Source organism: Triticum aestivum, chromosome 1D (genome assembly GCF_018294505.1).
Source record: "Triticum aestivum cultivar Chinese Spring chromosome 1D, IWGSC CS RefSeq v2.1, whole genome shotgun sequence".
In the NCBI taxonomy this organism is placed as follows: domain Eukaryota; kingdom Viridiplantae; phylum Streptophyta; class Magnoliopsida; order Poales; family Poaceae; genus Triticum; species Triticum aestivum.
Genome location: NC_057796.1, coordinates 142,864,229 through 142,888,750, shown reverse-complemented (window position 1 = coordinate 142,888,750; position 24,522 = coordinate 142,864,229). Strand labels below are relative to the sequence as shown.

Here is a 24,522-nt window from a genome sequence, read left to right as displayed (position 1 = left end):
ACCGGAGGCCTGCCAGGGGGCCCACGAGACAGGGGGGCGCGCCCAGTGGGGTAGGGCGCGCCCCCACCCTCGTGGCCAGGGTGTGGGCCCCCTCTGGTTGATTCTTTCGCCAGTATTTTTTATTAATTCCTAAACGTGCCTCCGTGAAGTTTCAGGACTTTTGGAGCTGTGTAGAATAGGTCTCTAATATTTGCTCCTTTTCCAGCCCAGAATTCCAGCTGCCGGCATTCTCCCTCTTCATGTAAACCTTATAAAATAGGAGAGAATAGGCATAAGTATTGTGACATAATGTGTAATAACAACCCATAATGCAATAAATATTGATATAAAAGCATGATGCAAAATGGACGTATCAACTCCCCCAAGCTTAGACCTCGCTTGTCCTCAAGCGGAAGCCGATAACGAAAAATATGTCCACATGTTTAGAGATAGAGGTGTCGATAATAATAAAATACGGACATGAGAGCATCATGATCATTCTTATAACAACAACACATATATATTGGCATATGATTTATTATGCTAAAGTAACAATCTATTCACAATGTCAAGTATGAATCAGAAACTTCATTGAAAACTAATAGACTATAATCTCGGTCACTGAAGCAATTGCAATTTATCATAACATCGGAAAGAGTCAATATAAGAGCTTTTCAGCAAGTCCACATACTCAACTATCATTTAGTCTTTCACAATTGCTAACACTCACGCAATACTTATGGGTATGGAGTTTTAATCAGACACAGAGAAAGATAGGGGCTTATAGTGTTGCCTCCCAACTTTTTACCTCAAGGGTAATGTCACCAATAATAGTTCATGATAACTTACATCCAATATATATCAGGATCTTTCCAACACAATGTGTTTGCCAAAGGATAAAATGTAAAAAGGAAAGGTGAAGATCACCATGACTCTTGTATAAAGTATAAGACAAGAATAAAAGATAGGCCCTTTGTAGAGGGAAGCAGAGGTTGTCATGTGCTTTTATGGTTGGATGCACAAAATCTTAATGCGAAAGAACGTCACTTTATATTGCCACTAGTGATATGGACCTTTATTATGCAGTCCTTCGCTTTTATTTATTCCACATCACAAGATAATATAAAGCTTATTTTCTCCACACTAATAAATCATACATATTTAGAGAGCAATTTTTATTGCATGCAACAATGAAAACTCACTTGAAGGATCTTACTCAATCCATAGGTAGGTATGGTGGACTCTCATGGCAAAACTGGGTTTAAGGGTATTCAGAAGCACAAGTAGTATCTCTACTTGGTGCAAAGAATTTGGCTAGCATGAGGGAGAAAGGCAAGCTCAACATGTTGGATGATCCAGGACAATATACTTTATTTCGGATATAAGAAAACATAACCCATCACGTTGTCTTCCTTGTCCAACATCAACTTTTTAGCATGTCATATTTTAATGCGTGCTCACAATCATAAAAGATGTCCAAGATAGTATATTTATATGTGAGAACCTCTCTTTCTTTATTACTTCCTATTAATTGCAACAATGACCAAAACTATATTTGTCAACTCCCAACAACTTTTATTCATCATACTCTTTATATGTGAAGTCATTACTCACCATAAGATCAATATGATCTCTTTATTTCTTTTTATTCTTTCTTTTTCTTTAATTCCCTCAAGATCATAGCAAGATAATCAAGCCCTTGACTCAAAACTAATCTTTATTATATATAGCTCAGGGACTCAATTACATAGAGGGATCATAAAGCAAAACTCGAAACTAGATCATACTAAAACTTTACTCTACTAGATCAAGATATTACCAAAAGGATCGAACTAAGAGAAACGGTAAAGATAGGAGTGTGATGGTGATACGATACCGGGGCACCTCCCCCAAGCTTGGCAGTTGCCAAGGGGAGTGCCCATACCCATGTGATTATATCTCTTTCCTCGGAGGTGGTGATGATGGAGTGGTTGATGATGTAGGGTTGTCGTCCATCTTCCAAGGCATAGGCTCACCATCATAGAAGGATGATCGAGTCTACGGGATCCTCAAATCTGCAGCCAAACTCATCCTCTTGAATCTGTATTCATACTCACAGTTTTGGTTTTGCAGGTCATAGATCTGGGCTTGGAGGTGCTCGATTTTCTCGTGAAGCTTGAAGATGGCCTCCCCAATGTTCTTGGCGTACAGCTTGTGGTTGTTGGTGAACTCCGTGATCATTATGTGATTGGCGTCGAGTCCACGTTCCACCATCTCCTGGCACTTGAAAACTTGTTGCTCCATTGCTTCAAGCCTTGTCTCCACGCTTCCGGTCCTCCTTGGTCCCTCAACATCGCGGATGTGCAGCAACACCTCACGCATCTCAATGGTTTGAGGATGTTGCAGCACTTCCGCAAGGTAGGGGTTGATGGCCTTCTCGAAGAACTTGTCCTTGGGGGCACTTGGGGACGTCATGGTGATCTAGATCTGTCAGAAAAACAGGTCGAAACAAGAACAGAGGATATTTGCGTGATACGGTGGTCAAAACCTTCGGGAGATTATATAATGAATTTTTACCGACCAAAAGAAGTATCGTGCAAGAAAACGGAGTCCGGAGAGCACACGAGGTGCCCACGAGGCAGGGGGCGCGCCCAGGGGGGTAGGGCGCGCCCTCCACCCTCGTGGACGCCTCGTGTCCTTCCCAGACTACTTCTTATTTTCCTATTTTCTTAAATATTCCAAAATGGAGAAAAATTACCATTAGAACTGTTTTGGAGTTAGTTTACTTACCGTACCTCATACCTATTCCTTTTTGGAGTCTGAAACATTCTGGAAAGTGTCCCTTATGTACTCCTCCGGGGTTACGGTTTCAATAACATTAGTTTCAACATTTATGGGATTACCTGAGATATAATGTTTGATTCTTTGACTGTTCACCACCTTCGGATTTGTGCCTTCGAAGTTGTTGATTTTTATGGCACCGGAACAATAGACCTCCTTGATAACGTAAGGCCCTTCCCATTTAGAGAGAAGTTTTCCTGCAAAAAATCTTAAACAAGAGTTGTATAGCAAAACATAATCACCTACATTAAACTCCCGCTTTTGTATACTTTTGGCCATCTTTTAACTTTTTCTTTAAACAGTTTGGCATTCTCATAGGCCTGGGTTCTCCATTCATCAAGTGAGCTAATGTCAAATAGCCTCTTCTAACCGGCAAGTTTGAAATCATAGTTGAGCTCTTTAATGGCCCAATATGTCTTATGTTCTAGTTCGAGAGGTAAGTGACATGCTTTTCCATGAACCATTTTATACGGAGACATACCCATAGGATTTTTATATGCAGTTCTATAGGCCCATAATTCATCATCAAGTTTCTTGGACCAATTCTTTCTAGATCTATTAACAATCTTTTGCAAAATTAATTTGATCTCTCTATTACTTAATTCTACTTGGCCACTAGATTGTGGGTGATATGGAGATGCAATTCTATGATTAATGTCATACTTAGCAAGCATTTTACGAAAAGCACCATGAATAAAATGTGAACCACCATCAGTCATTAAGTATCTAGGAACTCCAAACCTTGGAAAAATAACTTCTTTAAGCATCTAAATAGAGGTGTTATGATCAGCACTACTAGTTGGAATAGCTTCTACCCACTTAGTAACGTAATCAACAGCAACTAAAATATGTGTATAGCCATTAGAGGAAGGAAACGGTCCCATATAATCAAAGCCCCAAACATCAAATGGTTCAATAACAAGTGAATAGTTCATAGGCATTTCTTGACGTCTACTAATATTACCAATTCTTTGACATTCATCACAAGACAAGACAAACTTACGGGCATCTTTGAAGAGAGTAGGCCAATAAAAACCGGATTGCAATACCTTATGTGCAGTTCTATCTCCAGCGTGGTGTCCTCCATAAGCCTCGGAGTGACACTTGCGTAGGATCTGTTCCCGTTCATGCTCAGGTACACAATGTCTAATAACACCATATACTCCTTCTTTATAAAGGTGTGGGTCATCCCAGAAGTAATGTCTTAAATCATAGAAAACCTTTTTCTTTTGCTGGTATGTGAAACTAGGTGGTATAAATTTAGCAACAATGTAATTAGCATAATCAGCATACCATGGAGCAGTATGAGAAGCATTTATGACAGCTAATTGTTCATCAGGAAAGCTATCATCAATAGGTAGTGGGTCATTAAGAATATTCTCTAACCTAGACAAGTTGTCTACAACGGGGTTCTTAGCTCCCTTTCTATCAATAATATGCAAATAAAATTCTTGTAGTAGGAGAACCCATCTAATAAGTCTAGGTTTAGCATCTTTCTTTTCCATAAGATATTTAATAGCAGCATGATCAGTGTGAACAGTTACTTTAGAATCAACAATATAAGGTTTGAACTTATCACAAGCAAATACAACTGCTAAAAATTCTTTTTCAGTGATAGCATAATTTCTCTGGGCACTATCTAGAGTTTTACTAGCATATTGAATAACATTTAATTTCTTATCAACTCTTTGTCCTAGAACAGCACCTACAACATAATCACTAGCATCACACATAATTTCGAAGGGTAAATTCCAATCAGGAGGCTGAACAATAGGTGCAGAAATCAAGGCTTTCTTAAGTATTTCAAATGCTTCTACACAATCATCATCAAAGACAAAAGGAACATCTTTTTGTAATAGATTAGTCAGAGGCCTAGAAATTTTTGAGAAGTCTTTAGTGAACCTCCTATAAAAACCGGCATGACCAAGGAAACTTCTTATACCTTTAATGTCCTTAGGTGTGGCACCCCGGCTCAGAGAAAACCGGAACGCCCCGTATTCCAGCCCAGAGATCGAGATGAAGTCTTCTGGAATACGGCACTGCTTAGCATAGAACAAACCAGCTTTCTATTATTACACGAAAATGAATACAAGGTCTCCGATATTACAATGAATAACATCGGCACGGCGACACTACGCCACCCTCAGTTGCTGTATGCAAGCAGCAGAACAACTCGAAGCAGCGGAAAAACTCTAGTAGCAGGACAATGACGACGGTGGTGAACTCCAATCCGCAGGGACTCTGGCTGGAACGCTTATCCTAGCTCGCGAACACAGGAACAACACCAAAGAAGCAAGCAATCCAGGCACGACCTGCAAGCTGGCATGACACGCCAGGTCAGTACATTGAATGTACTTGCAAGCTCACAATTAACCAAAAGCATTCAAGACAAACAACAACATGGCAATTACAAGTTAAGCAGGAATTAACATGAGATCCTTATAACAACATGGCATGAGCAACATGACATCCAAAGTAATACTCCAAAATAATACCAACTACCATCATGAAAATAATCATAATAGCCACTAAGAATCCAAAGGCAACATGAACATGATACAGGTAAAACAACATGAGCATAGCATATACATATAAATCCGACGATACTAGCATGCAACATGATGACACTACATGCACCATTAATTCTGCTCGGGTTATCTCGCAACCATCACACGCATCACTTACCAACCTCGGACATCACACGATTATCTCAGGATCAAATCAAGCTTGGTATAAACAATACCGTAGTAATCATTAAATGACCACAAGGAGCTTGATCTTTACCCATGATTCTCGCACAACATCACGAATATCCAACAACTCGGTATCCTCGATACCACGGTGATCATTCCGGCGATCACAACCATGACCAACACTTGGTCTCAAACAGTGATCTTTCTGGCGATCACAACCAACTTATCTCATCATCAAACTGGGGTTGTTATTAATCAAGTTATTATTAATACTGTTGACTCGCGGTGGGACCGACACAAACTGGGCCCTTATCCGCGGGTGCGGCTATCGATAGATTTAATATACACTCTGCAGAGGTTAGTACACTGTACCCACACCACGGAACCCATGGCCTCGCATTCCCATTCGGGTGGACCAACGGCGTTCCGACAAAACCGATCTATTGTCATGACACTCTCCCGGCCACTCCGACCCACTCCCAACTGGGCTAGTCCTGGGTGGCCCCGTGTCTACCAAAGACACCCCGACCACCGTCGTGGTCAAAACTCCCTCACGGGGACCGGATCCATAAAAATAAAAACAACGGGCACACAAGGTTATGTTCGCCTACCTGATCAGGGTAAGCACACCCATAACCTTCCCTCGTGGGAGGCACCAGCGAGATGCACGACAACAGACCCAGTTAGGACCTTACCCATAAGATAAGCGTGGTTGCACTGGTCAGTTTCGATCTGGTGGCACCATGACTCAGCCAACAGTTGTTCAAGTTCAATTAAATCCAGTTAAACTTGAATGCAAAATGTTGAGCCATGATAAAATAACATGATGCAATTACAATGCATGAACATGATATCAACATAAGTACGGGATGCAACATAACTATCCACCATATCAACTATGAATAATCTCCAACTGAACATGGCATAATGACGAGCATAAATTTTACAAGTACAACACTACTCATAGCATAACATGACCATTATCATCAAACATAAATAACATGCAAGAAATCATCAATAACATCACCGAGTAACACTTAACCAACTAACAACAAAGGAACAACGCATATTAATGGTACTCGATAACCGACATTAATCATGCACCGAAGAACATGACCAACCCAACATGTACTACTATCAAGCATGGCAATATGAAAGCAATACTAGCAACTAGCAGGGCATGATAACCAGGTGCATAACAACATAGCAAACAAGTAAGCACTAAACTAGAAGCATTACCGAAACAACGATAACCATGTTTTAAACAAGCAATCATTTAATAAATATTCAAGTTGAAAACCATGGCTACTGCATGACTATCATGCAAATGGGTATTGTGGCTTGCCTGGGGGTGAAGAGGGCACCGGGAAGAAGTGCGGTGAAGCCGCGGAAAGATTTGCCGGAAACAGTTCTCTCTCGGAGGGGCTGTTTACGTGTAAGTGCAAAAAGGTCATTTTCACAGTGTCAAACCATAGTGAAAGCATGACCAACAGAACGGGCTCGACGAAACGAAGAAGTAGGCTTTGGAATCACCTCATTTGGAGTTGTGGTTAAAAAGATATAAGGGTTTTTCTGCCAGGGACCCCATCTGTAAGAAAAATCTTTACGAACTGGGCCTGGACAGAAAAACAGAAAGCGTACTTCCAAGAGTACGCCTCTCTGCAGCGAAAACGTATTCCACTCTAGAATAGAGCCAGAATACGCTTTCTCTTCAGGAAGACGTATTCGGTGGAATATGTTTCCACTTAACCACGTCAGCAAGGGGCGGGGCCGCGGCTTGAGCCACTGCCAGGTGGGACCGTGGGGTCCACCGGCCAGCTGGAGGGGAGGGGGTCAGCGCCTTCTTCTCCTTCCCAACGCCGCCCGTGGAGCAGAGGGAGGAGCTCGACGCCGGCGGCCGTTCTGGCACCACAGGCCACCTCCGGCAGCGCTCCGGCTACCGGGATGATCAAGGAGACGCCGCGCTTCCCATGGGCTACAGCCCGGACTCCGGGGAGCGCTCGGACGAGCGGGACGGTAGCCGTGGCGGAGGGGAGCTTCGGCCTCCGGGGAGCACAGGGCAAACGGTCACGGGAGGTGGAGGAGAGGTGCTAGGGTGGCTCCAGGGTGAGGATGGAGGTCTCTGGTGGTGGAGTGAGGGAGAGGAGGGCTCGACATTGAGCCAATTTAGGCGAATGGCCGCGACGGCCATGGCGGTCAACAGAGGCGAGGAGAGCCTCTCGAGCTCGAAAGACTAGCTAGGGAGGGTCTGGGAGTGTGGTGAGGGCGATGGTGAGCTCGGAGTGCTCGGGGACGGCTTAAATAGCCAGCAAGGAAGGAGGTCGAGCTGGCACCGCCGCGGACGCGTGTCCGGCGCCACGGACGCGTGCCCACGCGCATGAGCTCGGAGGGAGGCGATGAGCGAGGGAACGGATGAGGGGCAGGGCTCACGGAGACGAGGCCGAGCTCGTGGACAAGAGGAGAAGAAGCCGAACGCCATAAATGCCCGGTCGGCACTGTGTGCTCGTGGACGCACGGCGGCTTGCGGCGGTGAGGAAGCGGACGGAGGGGGGGGCAGGGTCCAGGTGATCGGCGACGACGAGAGGAAGACAATGGACATAAATGGTGAGGTCAGGGACGGTCAGAGCAGCGCTGCCGACGAGAACAGTGGCTAGATCACCGTTTTGGCTGGCTGCCCTCATGGTCACCACTGGCATGGCGTGCTCTGGAGATTTTACAGAGGTAAAATCATGTCTACCGCGTAGTCCTTCAAAGATGGATTGTTACTACGGTGGTAGAACTGTGAAAAGAGCTCTGGTTAAAAAGTAATCACCCTCTGAAGTTTACTGCAGTAAACTTGGGTGAACATTGGTGATCAACAGGAATGGAATTGGGGCCACAGAGTTTGTCTGTGAGGTTGAGGTAAATAAGAACTTACATCCTAGTAAGTTGGAGGAGATTTGGATCAAGATAAATCATAGTTGCTTTGGAACTGACCAAAATGGTCCAGAAATGAGATTTGGATGATGCACTCACATAGTTACATCAATTGAGCTGAAAATGGTTATGGCCCAATGATTTGAAGATATTAAGATGCCCAAGGAGTTTCATGCCATTTGGATGAACCAAAATAGCACTTGCTTCAGAAAGATTCATTCTGACTAGAAATTTGGAAAAATTCCACAGGGCAGATGGTCGAAGGGATTGAGCCACAACTTGGTGAAAGGAAGTTATATGGATACTAGAAGGCCTAGAAAAATTGGCAGCCATAATGGAGCAAGATAAAATATACTTGCTTCACAAACTGAAATTTTGACCAGAAACTAAGAATTGAGGCTGAGCTCACATGGAGGCATGACATGAGCTCTACTTTGGTGGAGGGCTATGATATGATGATATGAAGGATCCTGCAAAATGGCAACTCATTTGGATATGCCTAGCTTGTACCTCCTTCACAAAGCTTCTTTCAGGACAGAAACTTTGGAAAATCATAATTAAATAATTACTAGGCAAATGAGGTTGCATTTTGTCATGTGGCAACTATATGGGTATGAAAAGATGTCCAAGGAGTTTGAGGTCAATTGGGCAAAGGAAAATGGCACTTGCTTCACAATGTGCCATTTGGGGCAGAATAGGAAATGAATTATTGGGGAATTATTTTTGAACACGGCAACGAAAGGTCTTGCCATATTTGATCAAGATATGACCCAAACAATTTATTAGAATTATTTGGGAAGTTTAGGAATGAGTTAAATATAGGTTGCTTCACAACCTAGGGCAATTTGAGTTATTCCTTTAATAGAAAAGGAATATTCCCAATAAAAGAATATTGGGATTTGGGCTAGGATGAAAATGACAGGGTCTAGGGAAAGATTTGGGAATGACAAGCCACTCTGGAAACAAAGAAGAGGGCATCTTCTTCAGTTTCCAGACCACAAAGCCACGAAAAAAGAAAAACTCAGGCAAAAACCTCGGAAAAACAAAAGAAAAAGAAAGGGCCAAAAATCAGGCTGTCACATTAGGACACGGCATCTTTTCAATAGCATCAACTTTAGCTTTATCAACCTCAATACCTCTTTCAGAAATTTTGTGCCCCAAGACAATACCTTCACTAACCATGAAGTGGCACTTCTCCCAATTCAAGACAAGATTAGTCTCTTCACATCTCTGCAAAACTCGATCAAGGTTGCTCAAGCAATCATCAAAAGAAGTTCCATATACGGAAAAATCATCCATGAAAACCTCAACAATCTTTTCACAAAAGTCAGAGAATATAGCCATCATGCATCTTTGAAAGGTAGCAGGTGCATTGCATAAACCAAAAGGAATACGTCTATAAGCAAAGGTACCGAAAGGGCAAGTAAAAGTGGTCTTATACTGATCCTCTTTTGACACAGGTATTTGAGAGAAAACAGAGTAACCATCTAGAAAGCAAAAATGTGTATGTTTAGATAATATTTCTAGCATTTGATGAATAAAAGGTAAATGGTACTGATCTTTTCTAGTAGCTTTATTTAATTTGCGGAAATCAATTACCATTCTATAACCTGTAACAATTCTTTGTGGGATCAATTCATCTTTATCATTAGGAACAACAGTAATACCTCCCTTCTTAGGGACACAATGGACATGACTTACCCACTGACTATTAGCAACATGATAAATTATACCTGCCTCCAGGAGCTTTAGTATTTCATTTCTTACCACTTCTTTCATCTTAGGATTTAACTGTCGTTGGTGATCAACAACCGGTTTAGCGTCTTCTCCAATTTTATTTTGTGTTGGCCTAGAGTGGGACTAATGCCCTTAAGATCATCAAGAGTATATCCAATAGCAGCACGGTGCTTCTTCAGAGTTTTCAATAATTTCTCTTCTTCCTTCTCTGAAAGGTTAGCACTAATAATAACAGGATATATCTTCTTTTCATCAAGATATGCATATTTAAGAGTATCAGGTAATGGTTTAAGCTCAAACACGGGATCACCCTTGGGTGGAGGAGGATCCCCTAAAATTTCAACAGGCAAGTTGTGTTTCAAAATAAGTCCCTGTTTAAAGAATACTTCATCTATTTCCCTTCTTTCATTCATAAACATATCATTTTCATGAACTAGCAAATATTGTTCTAAAGGATCATTAGGAGGCACGGTAATAGAAGCAAGACCAATAATTTCATCTTTACTAGGCAATCCTTTATCATGGGGCTGTCTACGAAATTTAGCAAAATTAAACTCATGAGACATATCCCCTAAACCAACAGTAACAACATCATTTTTGCAATCTATCTTAGCATTAACAGTATTCAAGAAGGGTCTACCAAATATAATGGGGGAAAAGTCATATTGTGGGGAACCAAGAACAAGAAAATCATTAGGATATTTAACTTTCCCACACAAGACTTCAACATCTCTAACAATCCCAACTGGTGAAATAGCATCTCTATTTGCAACCTTAATTGTAACATCAATTTCTTCTATCTCAGCAGGTGCAATATCATGCATAATTTCTTTGTATAAGGAATGAGGTATTGCACTTGCACTAGCCCCCATATCACACAACCCATGATAACAGTGATCTCCTATTTTAACAGAAACAACAGGCATGCCAACAACAGGTCTATGTTTATCTTTAGCATCGGGTTTAGCAATTCTAGCAGCTTCATCGCAGAAGTAAATAACATGCCCATCAATATTATCGGCCAAGAGATCTTTAACCATAGCAATACTAGGTTCAACTTTAATTTGCTCAGGGGGTGTAGGTGTTCTAGTATTACTCTTACGAACCACAGTTGAAGCTTTAGCATGATCCTTTATTCTAACAGGGAAAGGTGGTTTCTCAATATAAGCGGTAGGAACAATAGGATCAACATTATAAGTGATAGTATTTTCTTCAACTTTAATAGGTGCAACTACTTTTAATCCAATGGGAGGATTATATTTAAACCACTTCTCCTTAGGGAGATCAACTGGAGTAGCAAAGGATTCACAGAAAGAAGCTACTATCTCAGAGTCAAGTCCATATTTAGTGCTAAATTCACGGAAAACATCGGTATCCATAAAAGATTTAACACAATCAAACTTAGGTGTTATACCTGACTCCTTACCTTCGTCGAGATCCCAATCTTCAGAGTTGCGTTTAATTCTTTCCAATAAATCCCATTTGAATTCAATAGTCTTCATCATAAATGAGCCAGTACAATAAGTATCGAGCATGGAGCGATTATTGAGAGAAAGCCGAGCATAAAAATTCTTGAGATCTCATGATTGGGGCATGAATATAACATTGACTTAAGCCTCCCCCAAGCTTGAGTGATGCTTTCTCCTTCGCGAGGCCAAAAATTATATATATAATTACGATCACGATGAACAAGATGCATAGGATAAAAATTCTGATGAAATTCCAATTTCAATCGGTTGTAGTTCCATGATCCCATATCATCATATAGCCTAAACCATGTCAATGCCTTTCCCTTCAAAGATAAATGGAAGACCTTCTTCTTGATAACATCCTCGGGCATACCTGCAAGCTTAAATAATCCTCAAACTTCATCCACATAGATTAGGTGTAAATTGGGATGCAATGTTCCATCTCCTGTAAAAGGATTAGCTAGCAGTTTCTCTATCATACCCGAAGAAATTTCAAAGTAAACATTTTCAATAGGTTCAGTAGGTTGAGGAGCAACTCTTTGCTCTACTGGCCGGGGTGAAGATACCCCGAACAAGCCCCTCAAAGGATTACTTTCCATAGTAACAAGCGACAGTAAACTTCAGCACACTATATAAAATTTTCCTTACCAAATTCCACTTATCAAAGGCGCTTCACTCCCCGGCAACGGCGCCAGAAAAGAGTCTTGATGACCCACAAGTATAGGGGATCTATCGTAGTCCTTTCGATAAGTACGAGTGTCAAACCCAACGAGGAGCAGAAGGAAATGACAAGCGGTTTTCAGTAAGGTATTCTCTGCAAGCACTGAAATTATCGGTAACAGATAGTTTTGTGATAAGGTAATTTGTAACGGGTAGCAAGTAACAAAAGTAAACAAGGTGCAGCAAGGTGGCCCAATCCTTTTTGTAGCAAAGGACAAGCCTGGACAAACTCTTATATGAAGAAAACGCTCCCGAGGACACATGGGAATTATCGTCAAGCTAGTTTTCATCATGCTCATATGATTCGCGTTCGTTACTTTGATAATTTGATATGTGGGTGGACCGGTGCTTGGGTACTGCCCTTCCTTGGACAAGCATTCCACTTATGATTAACCCCTATTGCAAGCATCCTCAACTACAAAATAAGTATTAAGGTAAACCTAACCATAGCATGCAACAAATGGATCCAAATCAGCCCCTTACGAAGCAACGCATAAACTAGGGTTTAAGCTTCTGTCACTCTAGCAACCCATCATCTAATTATTACTTCCCAATGCCTTCCCCTAGGCCCAAATAATGGTGAAGTGCCATGTAGTCGACGTTCACATAACACCACTAAAGAAAATACAACATACATCTCATGAAAATATTGAACGAATATCAAATTCACATGACTACTTATAGCAAGACTTCTCCCATGTCCTCAGGAACAAACGTAACTACTCACAAATTATATTCATGTTCATAATCAGAGGGGTATTAATATGCATAAAGGATCTGAACATATGATCTTCCACCAAATAAACCAACTAGCATCAACAACAAGGAGTAATCAACACTACTAGCAACCCACAGGTACCGATCTGAGGCTTTGAGACAAAGATCGGATACAAGAGATGAACTAGGGTTTGACATGACATGGTGCTGGTGAAGATGTTGATGGAGATTGACCCCCTCCCGCTGAGAGGATCGATGGTGATGATTTCCCCCTCCCGGAGGGATGTTTCCCCGGTAGAACAGCTCCGTCGGAGCCCTAGATTGGTTCCGCCAAGGTTCCGCCTCGTGGCGGCGGTGTTTCGTCCCGAAAGCTTCCTCCTCATTTTTTCTTGGACGAAAGACTTCATATAGCAGAAGATGGGCACCGGAGGCCTGCCAGGGGGCCCACGAGACAGGGGGGCGCGCCCAGGGGGGTAGGGCGCGCCCCCACCCTCGTGGCCAGGGTGTGGGCCCCCTCTGGTTTATTCTTTCGCCAGTATTTTTTATTAATTCCTAAACGTGCCTCCGTGAAGTTTCAGGACTTTTCGAGCTGTGCAGAATAGGTCTCTAATATTTGCTCCTTTTCCAGCCCAGAATTCCAGTTGCCGGCATTCTCCCTCTTCATGTAAACCTTATAAAATAAGAGAGAATATGCATAAGTATTGTGACATAATGTGTAATAATAGCCCATAATGCAATAAATATCGATATAAAAGCATGATGCAAAATGGACGTATCAGCCATTGATCTACAACAACATAGACATGCAAAAACTATCAGGTACTAAGTTCATGATCAATGAAAGTTCAATTAATCATATTACTTAAGAACTCCCACTTAGATAGACACCCCTCTAGTCATCTAAATGATCACGTGATCCATATCAACTAAACCATGTCCGATCATCACGTGAGATGGAGTAGTTTTCAATGGTGAACATCACTATGTTGATCATATCTAATATATGATTCACGTTCGACCTTTTGGTCTCAGTGTTCCAAGGCCATATCTGCATATGCTAGGCTCGTCAAGTTTAACCCGAGTATTCTGCATATGCAAAACTGGCTTGCACCCGTTGTATGTGAACGTAGAGCTTATCACACCCGATCATCACGTGGTGTCTCGGCACGACGAACTGTAGCAACAGTGCATACTCAGGGAGAACACTTATACCTTGAAATTTAGTGAGGGATCATCTTATAATGCTACCGCTGTACTAAGCAAAATAAGATGCGTAAAGGATAAACATCACATGCAATCAAAATATGTGACATGATATGGTCATCATTATCTTGTGCCTTTGATTTCCATCTCCAAAGCACCGTCTTGATCTCCATCGTCACCGGTTGACACCTTGATCTCCATCGTAGCATCGTTGTCGTCTCGCCAACTATTGCTTCTACGACTATCGCTATCGCTTAGTGATAAAGTAAAGCAATTACATGGCGATTGCATTTCATATAATAAAGCGACAACCATAAGGCTCCTGCTAGTTGCCGATAACTTTTACAAAACACGATCATCTCATACAACAATTTATATCTCATCATGTCTTGACCATATCACATCACAACACGCCCTGCAAAAACAAGTTAGACGTCCTCTACTTTGTTGTTGCAAGTTTTACGTGGCTGCTACGGGCTTCTAGCAAGAACCGTTCTTACCTACGCATCAAAAACCACAACGATTTTTCGTCAAGTGTGCTGTTTTAATCTTCAACAAGGACCGGCCGTAGTCAAACTCGATTCAACTGAAGTTGGAGAAACAGACACCCGCTAGCCACCTGTGTGCGAAGCACGTCGGTAGAACTAGTCTCATGAACGCGGTCATGTAATGTCGGTCCGGGCCGCTTCATCCAACAATACCGCCGAATCAATGTAAGACGTTGGTGGTAAGTAGTATGACTATTATCACCCACAACTCATTGTGTTCTACTCGTGCACATCATCTACGCATAGACCTGGCTCGGATGCCACTGTTGGGGAACGTAGTAATTCAAAAAAATTCCTACAATCACGCAAGATCTATCTAGGAGATGCATAGTAACGAGAGGGGAGAGTGTGTCCACGTACCCTCGTAGACCGAAAGTGGAAGCGTTTAGTTAACGTGGTTGATGTGGTCAAACGTCTTCACGATCCAACCGATCCAAGTACCGAACGTACGACACCTCCGTGTTCAGCACGATGACGTCCCTTGAGGTCTTGATCCATTAGAGGGTCGAGGGAGAGTTCCGTCAGCACGACGGCGTGGCGACCGTGTTGGTGATGTGATCCGCGTAGGGCTTCGCCTAAGCACTACGACAATATGACCAAGGTGGTAAACTGTGGGGGGGGCACCGCACACGGCTAAGAAACAAATGTTGTGCCTTTGGGGTGCCCCCTGCCCATGTATATAAAGGAGGGGGAGGAGGAGGCCGGTCCAAGGGGGGCGCGCCAAGAGGGGGGGTGTCCTACTAGGACTCCGTTCCTAGTAGGATTCGGCCCCCCTCCTTCCTTCCAAAGAGAGGGAAAGGGGAAAGGGAGCGAGAGGGAGAAGGAAAGAGGGGGCCGCGCCCCCTCCCCTTGTCCAATTCGGATTGGGCAGGGGGGGGGGGCGCCTCCTCCCGTGGCCTGCCTCCTCTCCTCCACTATGGCCCAATAGGCCCAATAACTTTCCCGCGGGGTTCCGGTAACCTCGTGGTACTATGAAAAATCCCCGATCTTCTTCGGAACCATTCCGGTGTCCGTATATAACCTTACAATATATGAATCTTTACCTCTCGACCATTTCGAGACTCCTCGTCATGTCTGCAATCTCATCCGGGACTCCGAACAAACTCCGGTCACCAAAACACATAACTCAGAATACAAATCATCATAGAACGTTAAGCGTGCAGACCCTACGAGTTCGAGAACTATGTAGACATGACCGAGGCACATCTCCGGTCAATAACCAATAGCAGAACCTGGATGCTCATATTGGCTCCTACATATTCTACGAAGATATTTATCGGTCAAACGGCATAACAACATACGTCATTCTCTTTGTCATCGGTATGTTACTTGCCCGAGATTCGATCGTCGGTATCATCATGCCTAGTTCAATCTCGTTACCGGCAAGTCTCTTTACTCGTTCCGTAATGCATCATCCCATAACTAACTCATTAGTCACATTGCTTGCAAGGCTTATAGTGATGTGCATTACCGAGAGGGCCCAGAGATACCTCTCCGATACTCGGAGTGACAAATCCTAATCTCGATCTATGCCAACTCAACAAACACCATCGGAGACATTTGTAGAGCATCTTTATAATCACCCAGTTACGTTGTGACGTTTGATAGCACACAAAGTGTTCCTCCGGTATTCGGGAGTTGCATAATCTCATAGTAAGAGGAATATGTATAAGTCATGAAGAAAGCAATAGCAATAAAACTAAACGATCATTATGCTAAGCTAACGGATGGGTCTTGTCCATCACATCATTCTCTAATGATGTGATCCCGTTGATCAAATGACAACATATGTCTATGGTCAGGAAACTTAACCATCTTTGATTAACGAGCTAGTCAAGTAGAGGGATACTAGGGACACTCTGTTTGTCTATGTATTCACACATGTACTAAGTTTCCGGTTAATACAATTCTACCATGAATAATAAACATTTATCATGATATAAGGAAATATAAATAACAACTTTATTATTGCCTCTAGGGCATATGTCCTTCAGGCGCCAGTTTTAGGTTCGGGCGCCTACAACGCCGAATAGGGCCTCCCAGAAGGGGGGCAGTCCTAATTAACGCTGCAGGCGCCGGTTTTGCCTGCTGGCGCACACCACAGATCTGGCTGGGCCGGGGCCATTATATTTTCCTTCCTCGAGCGCTAGCGATGAATGTTGCGTCTGTGACATCGCTCGCTTGTAGGGTCGATCCCTTTTTTTTCAACCAACTGGCTCGTTCGCAGTTCTAAAAAAAAACATGGCTCGTTCACTTTGTTCCAAAAAACTTGGATTTGAAAATAATTCATACTTTTGCAAAAAAAGTTCATTGATTCGGAAAATAGTTCGCAAATTTGAAAAAGGTTCATCGATTTTGGAATAAGTTCATCGAATTTAAAAAAAATCATCAAATGTAAAAAAAATCATCGAATCTGAAAAAGCTCATCGATTTTGGGGAAAATATATTTTTAAAAACGTTTATCGGTTTTGAAAATAGTCATCGATTTTGAGAAAAAAATCACAAAATTTAGAAAAAGTTCATCAAATTTGAAAAATAAGTTATCGGTTTTAAAAAAGGTTCATCAATTTGAAAGACATTCACGAGTTTCGAAAAAAAGTTCATCTATTTGAAGAAAAAATTATGAATTTGGGAAAAGAAAGAAGAAAAAGGACAGGGAAAAGAAAAAAAAGGAATGAAGACATCAAGGAAAAAACATGTATGTTATCGCACCTAGTGAAGTGGTCGGGTTGGTTATGCGTCGGTCACTGATATAATCCGATGTGCGTTTGAATCCTAGCTCGCGTGCCTTTTTTGCAGATTTTTTAGAGTTTAGAAAACAGAAAAAAATGACGCTGAAGCTTTTCCCCCCTCGCGTCATACTGGGCCGGCCCATGCACGCTTAATCGTAAAAAAGGAAGCGAGGTAATGCGAGGAGGTGGAGTTAATCCCTGGTCTCTAGGATGACCGAGCGCTGCCGTTGGCAAACCGCCGTAGTTCCTTTCACGTAGAGAATAAGTTGCGCGCCCTACTTGACGCCATTCGAGCAGTTTTCTTCTGGATTTTTTCCTTTTTTTATTTTGTTTCTTTACTTTTTTCTCCGTTTTTATTTGATTCTTTTTCATTCATTTTGTTTTTCATTTTATTTTTCTTTCGTTCTTTGTTCTTTTTCCCTTCTCCATTTTTTGTTTTTTCTTATGTTTGTTTTCGTTTTCACTCTACATTTTTGTACATGTGGAAACAATTTTTTGTAAAGTAATCAACATTTTTTTGTATACACATTTAACATTGTCCAAATGCTATTTGAACATTTTTCAAAAACTTGTTCAATATTTTCATAGTTATTGAAAAACATTCAAATAATTGATCAACATTTTTTATACCCGTTCAACATTTTTCATATACCGGTTCTACATTTTTCATATACTCATTCCACATTTCTAATACCTATTCAACAGTTTCAAATACTCGTTCAACATTTTTCAGATTCTTGTTCAACATTTTTCAAATACATGATTAATATTTTTTTCAAATACTTGTTCAATATTTTTTAAACCATTTTGGTCAACATCTTTTCAAATACTTGTTCTGCATTTTTCAAACTTGTTCAACATTTTTCAAATAATTTTTCAACATTTTTTTATAGATGATCAACATCTTTTTCAAATACTTGTTCTACATTTTTCAAATATTTGTTTACCATTTTTTAAATACTCGTTCAACATTTTTAAATACTTGTTCAATATTTTCCATATACATGTTCAACATTTTGAGTACTTATTCTACATTTTTTCAAATACATGTTCAATTTTTTTCAAATACTTATTTAATATTTTTAAATATTTATTCAACATTTTTCAAAACCTTGTTCAACATTTTTTAATCACTGTTCAACATTTTTTCAAATGTTGTTTTTGGGAGAATGTTTTTGTAATATATGTATTTGAATATTTCAAAGTATAAACAAAAGTAAAAAATAAAGCAAAAAGAAAAAACGTGAAAAAAGGGAAACAGGAAACAGGCAGGGCTTACCCGCGCAGGTGGGCCGGCCCATACTCTCCCTGGCTTCAGTGAGTCGGGAATGTCGAGTCGCTGAACGCGATAGGCGCCGGTTTGTAACAGCAGTAGAAACCGGCGCCCGTAGCCCAAATAGGAATAACCGTGGGAGAATCTCTCGCTTTAGGTAATAACATCACACATATCTAGATAAAATAGATAATGTGGCAAACAATAAATGAAAAAAGAAAAGAAAAGTGGTAACATAGCTAGTTACTAATAGTATGAGTAACATCATACATATCAAGGCAAGATGAGTCTATAGTCTAATAAATGAAGTGTTATAGAGGGTAGTAACATAGACTAGTAACATATGCATGTTACTAGTCTATGTTATTACCCATTGTGGCTAGTCTAAGTTCGTTGCAGACCAAGATTTCAGTGCGGACATCCAAATCCAAATACACTAAAACTGCATTCACGAAGATTTGGCCGAGGTAAACGCATAGTACCAAACGCGTTCCCAACCTATTCTTGTCAAATGCGTTGGGTCCGGCGGTCAACTCCGCATCTCAAGAACCCCGTCGTCCCCTCCGCGCTTCGCTCGCTCCACACTCTCGACACCATGCAACCAACCAGCCCCATCAAAAGCTCTGTCCTCGGTCGCGTGCACGTACCGCCCATTTACCTCACGCACCGGACATGTCGTCGCGATCACCGTCGTCGTCGTCTTGGGCCGCACCCCCCGGGCGCTCCATGGCCACCGAGGCACGCGAGGAGGCCACTGCCGGTGGTTGCCTCCCCGCGGACCAGTCCTGCTTTGCGCTCTCAGCGGGCCCACCCTATCCCTCGCGTCGTGCCGCTGCCGCCGCGCGAGCCTGCTGCACGACCACCTCCTACATCGTCGTTCTGAGCATCAGCTTCGGCTCCCTCCTCGCCATACTGCTCATCCTGTGTGTGATCCGGTGGTACCTCGTGCACCGCTCCGCGCGCCAGCAGCAGGAGGAGGCCACGGCTGCGGTCACCGATGCGGCCCCGGGAATGGCCAAGAAGCGGTCGGCGGGGCTGGACGCGGACGCCATCGCAGCGCTGCCTGAGTTTGTGTACCGGAAGGACGGCGGCGTCGGCGAGGAGGAGGAGGAGGACGCCGCAGAATGCGCCGTATGCTTGGCCGTGATGGTCGACGGGGAGGCGGCGCGGCGGCTGCCCAGGTGCATGCACGTGTTCCACCGGAGCTGCGTTGACGTCTGGTTGAGGGAGCACTCGACATGCCCGGTCTGCCGAGCTGAGGTGGTCATCAGGCCGGCCGGAGGAGAGTGCGCCGGGAAGGAACATGTGGGCAGCACGTCACGGGCTGTCACGTCACCGCCGCCGCGGGAGCAGGTACTGGACGACGGGGAGAGGGACCTGGAGGCGCAGTAGGACGTATTACTTGAGTAGGAAGTACTGTCGTTGTTTTTTCATTTCCGTAATATGCGCGCGTCGTAGCACTAGCTCTAGCATATAGGTAGGGATTTGTGGTCGTGAGTAGTATTTGGGGGTGGTTATCGAGAGTTGTATTCGGGAATAGCTTTTTTCTTTTTGCGAAATAACTGCTGTAGCATTGTGTATGAGAATAAAATTAGAATGACAATGCCAGAATGGACATGAAAGTTCTCTCTTAGATGTCACATTTTGTTTTTGAAGGACATGTGTGCGCGCGCTTAGAGCATCTCCAATAAATAATGATGTAGATGTATAAATAATACTCCCCCCTCCACGTCTTACATTATATGATGAAGAAAGTAGTTTTTTTACATCTTCAAGGCCAGAAAATGCTGCTTCAATAGATAATGTAGATGCAAAAATAATAAATTACACCAGCTTCTCCAAGTGATGTGTTGTAGAATACAACACTTGGAGATGCAGATTTGCATCTCCACCTCCTTGGTGATGTAAAACAGCCCGCTGCGCACGAATGTCCAAACGCCACTTCATTTCAGTTCCACCCGCCCGCCCGATGCCTGTCCGCCCGTTGCGCGGCCCCATGCCTGACTCCGGTGACCCCGCCGTCTCCGTCGCCGTCAGTCTAACCCACCTCGCCGCGGCCGCCGCAAGCGCAACCACCTTCACCGACCCTGCCTCCACCGCCATGCCGCCGCCCCCACCCCGCCGCTATGGGAACAGGTGCGCCGCCCGCGAAGAAGCTGTCGCGGCCTAAACCCGCGGTGGAGGTGTGAAGCGGCTGGCGGGGCACAACCCTGCGGCGAATCCATCTCGAGCGGCCAAGACGAAGGCGGTCGCGGCTGCTTCAGTCGATTCGCCACCGCCGGTCATGGACCTCCTCCTCCACCACCACAAGCCCCGCCGCCGGCCATGGAGGAAGACGTGGTCACGCCCACGGCAACCACCTCCAACGTGCTCGACGAAATGTCGCAAAGGTAAAAAAATTATTTTGCTTTGTATTTTTTTCTTTTGATTCCCGATACGAATAGAATGTGAGGTTGCATGTATGTACATTTTATAGTCTTGATGATGAAGCATTCATGCGCGCGACAAATGTGGCAAATGAAGATTATTTCTCTCAAGTGTATGCATCACAAGAATATAATACTTAATTTGATGATGATAATCTCGACATGGACGACGAGTGCTTCATTATCAAGGGAAGAACCACAAATTATACCAATGCCGAAGTTGTGTTGATTTGCACCGCGTGGAAGCGAAACTATCAAGGTGTATCCGCATGGAGTGACCAGGCCGCGAACACCTATTGGGACCGCATCAAGGAATTTTTCGATGAGCGCAACACTAGTGGACATTATCAATCAAGGGACTCTATTCGGCAATGTTGGGGCACCATCAAGGTTGAATATCAAAAAGTGGGCGGGTTGCTTTGTCAAATGTTGGTCGCATGACCCCTAGTGGTTGCGGTGATAGTGACATGGTAAGTATGCATATGTTCCCTACATTGTGTGTGTTTTCTCTACATTGCACAAGTATGCACTCAAATGATGATGGCACCTTTGTTATTTTGTTGTAGAAAATGGTTTGCGCAAGGATTGTTTCGACAAAGAAACAAAAAAGGAGAGAAGAGGAAAAAGAAAGGAAAAGAATTCACTTTCCATCATTGCTACAAAGAGCTTAAGGATGAGGAGAAGTGAAAGACTCAAGAAGTTTATGATGCTTTGAAGAAGAAAAGTGTGGTTGTTGAGGATGATGGTGACGAAAATGGTGAGGAGAGAAGGAGCCCTACTCCTCACTCGGCGACCAAATCATATAGGCCGGATGGATGTAAACAAGTGAAGGGTTCGAAGGCAGGAGGCAATGATCTTAAAGAAGGGTTTGACACCATTGTCATTACGAGGAAAGAAATTAAAGTTAAAATAAATGGAGGAGCGGGGAGAAGCTGAGCGGGGGAGGGGGGTGGAGGAAATATGCCCTAGAGGCAATAATAAAGTTGTTATTTACATTTTCTTATATCATGATAAATGTTTATTATTCATGCTCGAATTGTATTAACCGGAAACTTAGTACATGTGCAAATACATAGACAAACAGAGTGTCCCTAGTATCCCTCTACTTGACTAGCTCGTTAATCAAAGATGGTTAAGTTTCCTGACCATAGACATGTGTTGTCATTTGATCAACGGGATCACATCATTAGAGAATGATGTGATGGACAAGACCCATCCTTTAGCTTAGCATAATGATCGTTTAGTTTTATTGCTATTGCTTTCTTCATGACTTATACATATTCCTCTTACTACGAGATTATGCTACTCCCGAATACCGGAGGAACACCTTGTGTGCTATCAAACGTCACAACGTAACTGGGTGATTATAAAGATGCTCTACGTCTCCGATGGTGTTTGTTGAGTTGGCATAGATCGAGATTAGGATTTGTCACTCCGTGTATCGGAGAGGTATCTCTAGGCCCTCTCGGTAATGCACGTCACTATGAGCCTTGCAAGCAATGTGACTAATGAGTTAGTCACGAGATGATGCATTACGGAACGGGTAAAGAGACTTGCCGGTAACGAGATTGAACTAGGTATGATGATACCAACGATCGAATCTCGGGCAATTAACATACCGATGACAAAGGGAACAATGTATGTTGTTATGCGGTTTGACCGATAAAGATCTTCGTAGAATATGTAGGAGCCAATATGAGCATCCAGGTTCCGCTATTGGTTATTGACCGGAGATGTGTCTCGGTCATGTCTACATAGTTCTCGAACCGGTAGGGTCCGCACGCTTAACGTTCGATGACGATTTGTACTATGAGTTATGTGATTTGATTTACCAAAGTTTGTTCGGAGTCCCGGATGAGATCACGAACATGACGAGGAGTCTCGAAATGGTCGAGACATAAAGATTGATATATTGGAAGGTTATGTTTGGACACCGGAATGGTTTCGGAAAGGTTCAGACATTTTCCGGAGTACTGGGGGTTACCGGAACCCCCGCCGGGGAGTTAATGGGCCTTCATGGGCCCTAGTGGAGAGAGGAGGCGGCAGCCAGGTGGTGGAGCACACCCCCCAAGCCCAAACCGAATTGGACTAGGGTTGGGGGGGCCTCCCTTTCCTTCTCTCCTCCTCCTCCTTCCCTCCTTCTCCTAGTGGGAATAGGAAGGGGGGGATCCTACTTGGACCGGGAGTCCAAGTAGGACTCCCACCTACGGCGCGCCCCCCTTGGGCCGGCCACCTCTCCTCCCCATTTATATACATGGGAGAGGGGCACCCCAAAGACACACCAAGTCTTCTCTTAGCCGTGTGCGGTGCCCCCTCCACAGTTACACACCTCGGTCATTTCGTCGTAGTGCTTAGGCGAAGCCCTGCGCCGGTAACTTCATCATCACCATCGCCACGCCGTCGTGCTGACGAAACTCTCCCTCGTCCTCAACTGGATCAAGAGATCGAGGGACATCATCGAGCTGAACGTGTGCTAAACGCGGAGGTGCCGTACGTTCGATGGATCGCGAAGACATTCGACTACATCAACCGCGTTGCTAAATGCTTCCGCTTTCGATCTACGAGGGTACATGGACACACTCTCCGCGCTCGTTGATATGCATCTCATAGATAGATCTTGCGTGATCATAGGTAAATTTTTTGAAATACTGCGTTCCCCAACAGTGGCATCCGAGCCAGGTCTATGCGTAGATGTTATATGCACGAGTAGAACACAATGAGTTGTGGGCCATAATAGTCATACTGCTTACCAGCAACGTCTTACTTTGATTCAGTGGTATTGTTGGATGAAGCGGCCCGGACCGACATTACATGACCACGTTCATGAGACTGGTTCTACCGACGTGCTTCGCACACAGGTGGCTAGCGGGTTTCTATTTCTCCAACTTTAGTTGAATCGAGTTTGACTACACCTGGTCCTTGTTGAAGGTTAAAACAGCACACTTGATGAAAATCATTGTGGTTTCGACGCGTAGGTAAGAACGGTTCTTGCTAGAAGCCCGTAGCAGCCACGTAAAACTTGCAACAACAAAGTAGAGGACGTCTAACTTGTTTTTGCAGGGCTTGCTGTGATGTGATATGGTCAGGACGTGATGAGATATAAATTTTTGTATGAGATGATCATGTTTTGTAACAGTTATCAACAACTCACAAGAGCCATATGGTTGTCGCTTTATTGTATGAAATGCAATCGTCATGTAATTGCTTTACTTTATCACTAAGCGGTAGCGATAGTCGTAGAAGCAATAGTGGGCGAGACGGCAACGATGCTTCAATGGAGAACAAGGTG

At 43.4% G+C, this 24,522-nt stretch overlaps 1 protein-coding gene across 1 annotated transcript; it reads left to right on the top strand.

Moving 5' to 3' along the window:
* The first annotated feature begins 19,379 nt into the window (after positions 1-19,379).
* LOC123166865 (RING-H2 finger protein ATL39-like) lies at positions 19,380-20,424 on the top strand. The gene has a single exon (XM_044584677.1). The coding sequence runs from the start codon at positions 19,480-19,482 to the stop codon at positions 20,197-20,199; it is 720 nt and encodes a 239-aa protein (XP_044440612.1). The 5' UTR covers positions 19,380-19,479; the 3' UTR covers positions 20,200-20,424.
* Positions 20,425-24,522: the final 4,098 nt, after the last annotated feature.

What these genes read in the sequence shown, in the direction of transcription:
- LOC123166865 (XM_044584677.1), top strand. Translation starts at nt 19,480, where the DNA reads ATGTCGTCGCGATCACCGTCGTCGTCGTCTTGGGCCGCACCCCCCGGG.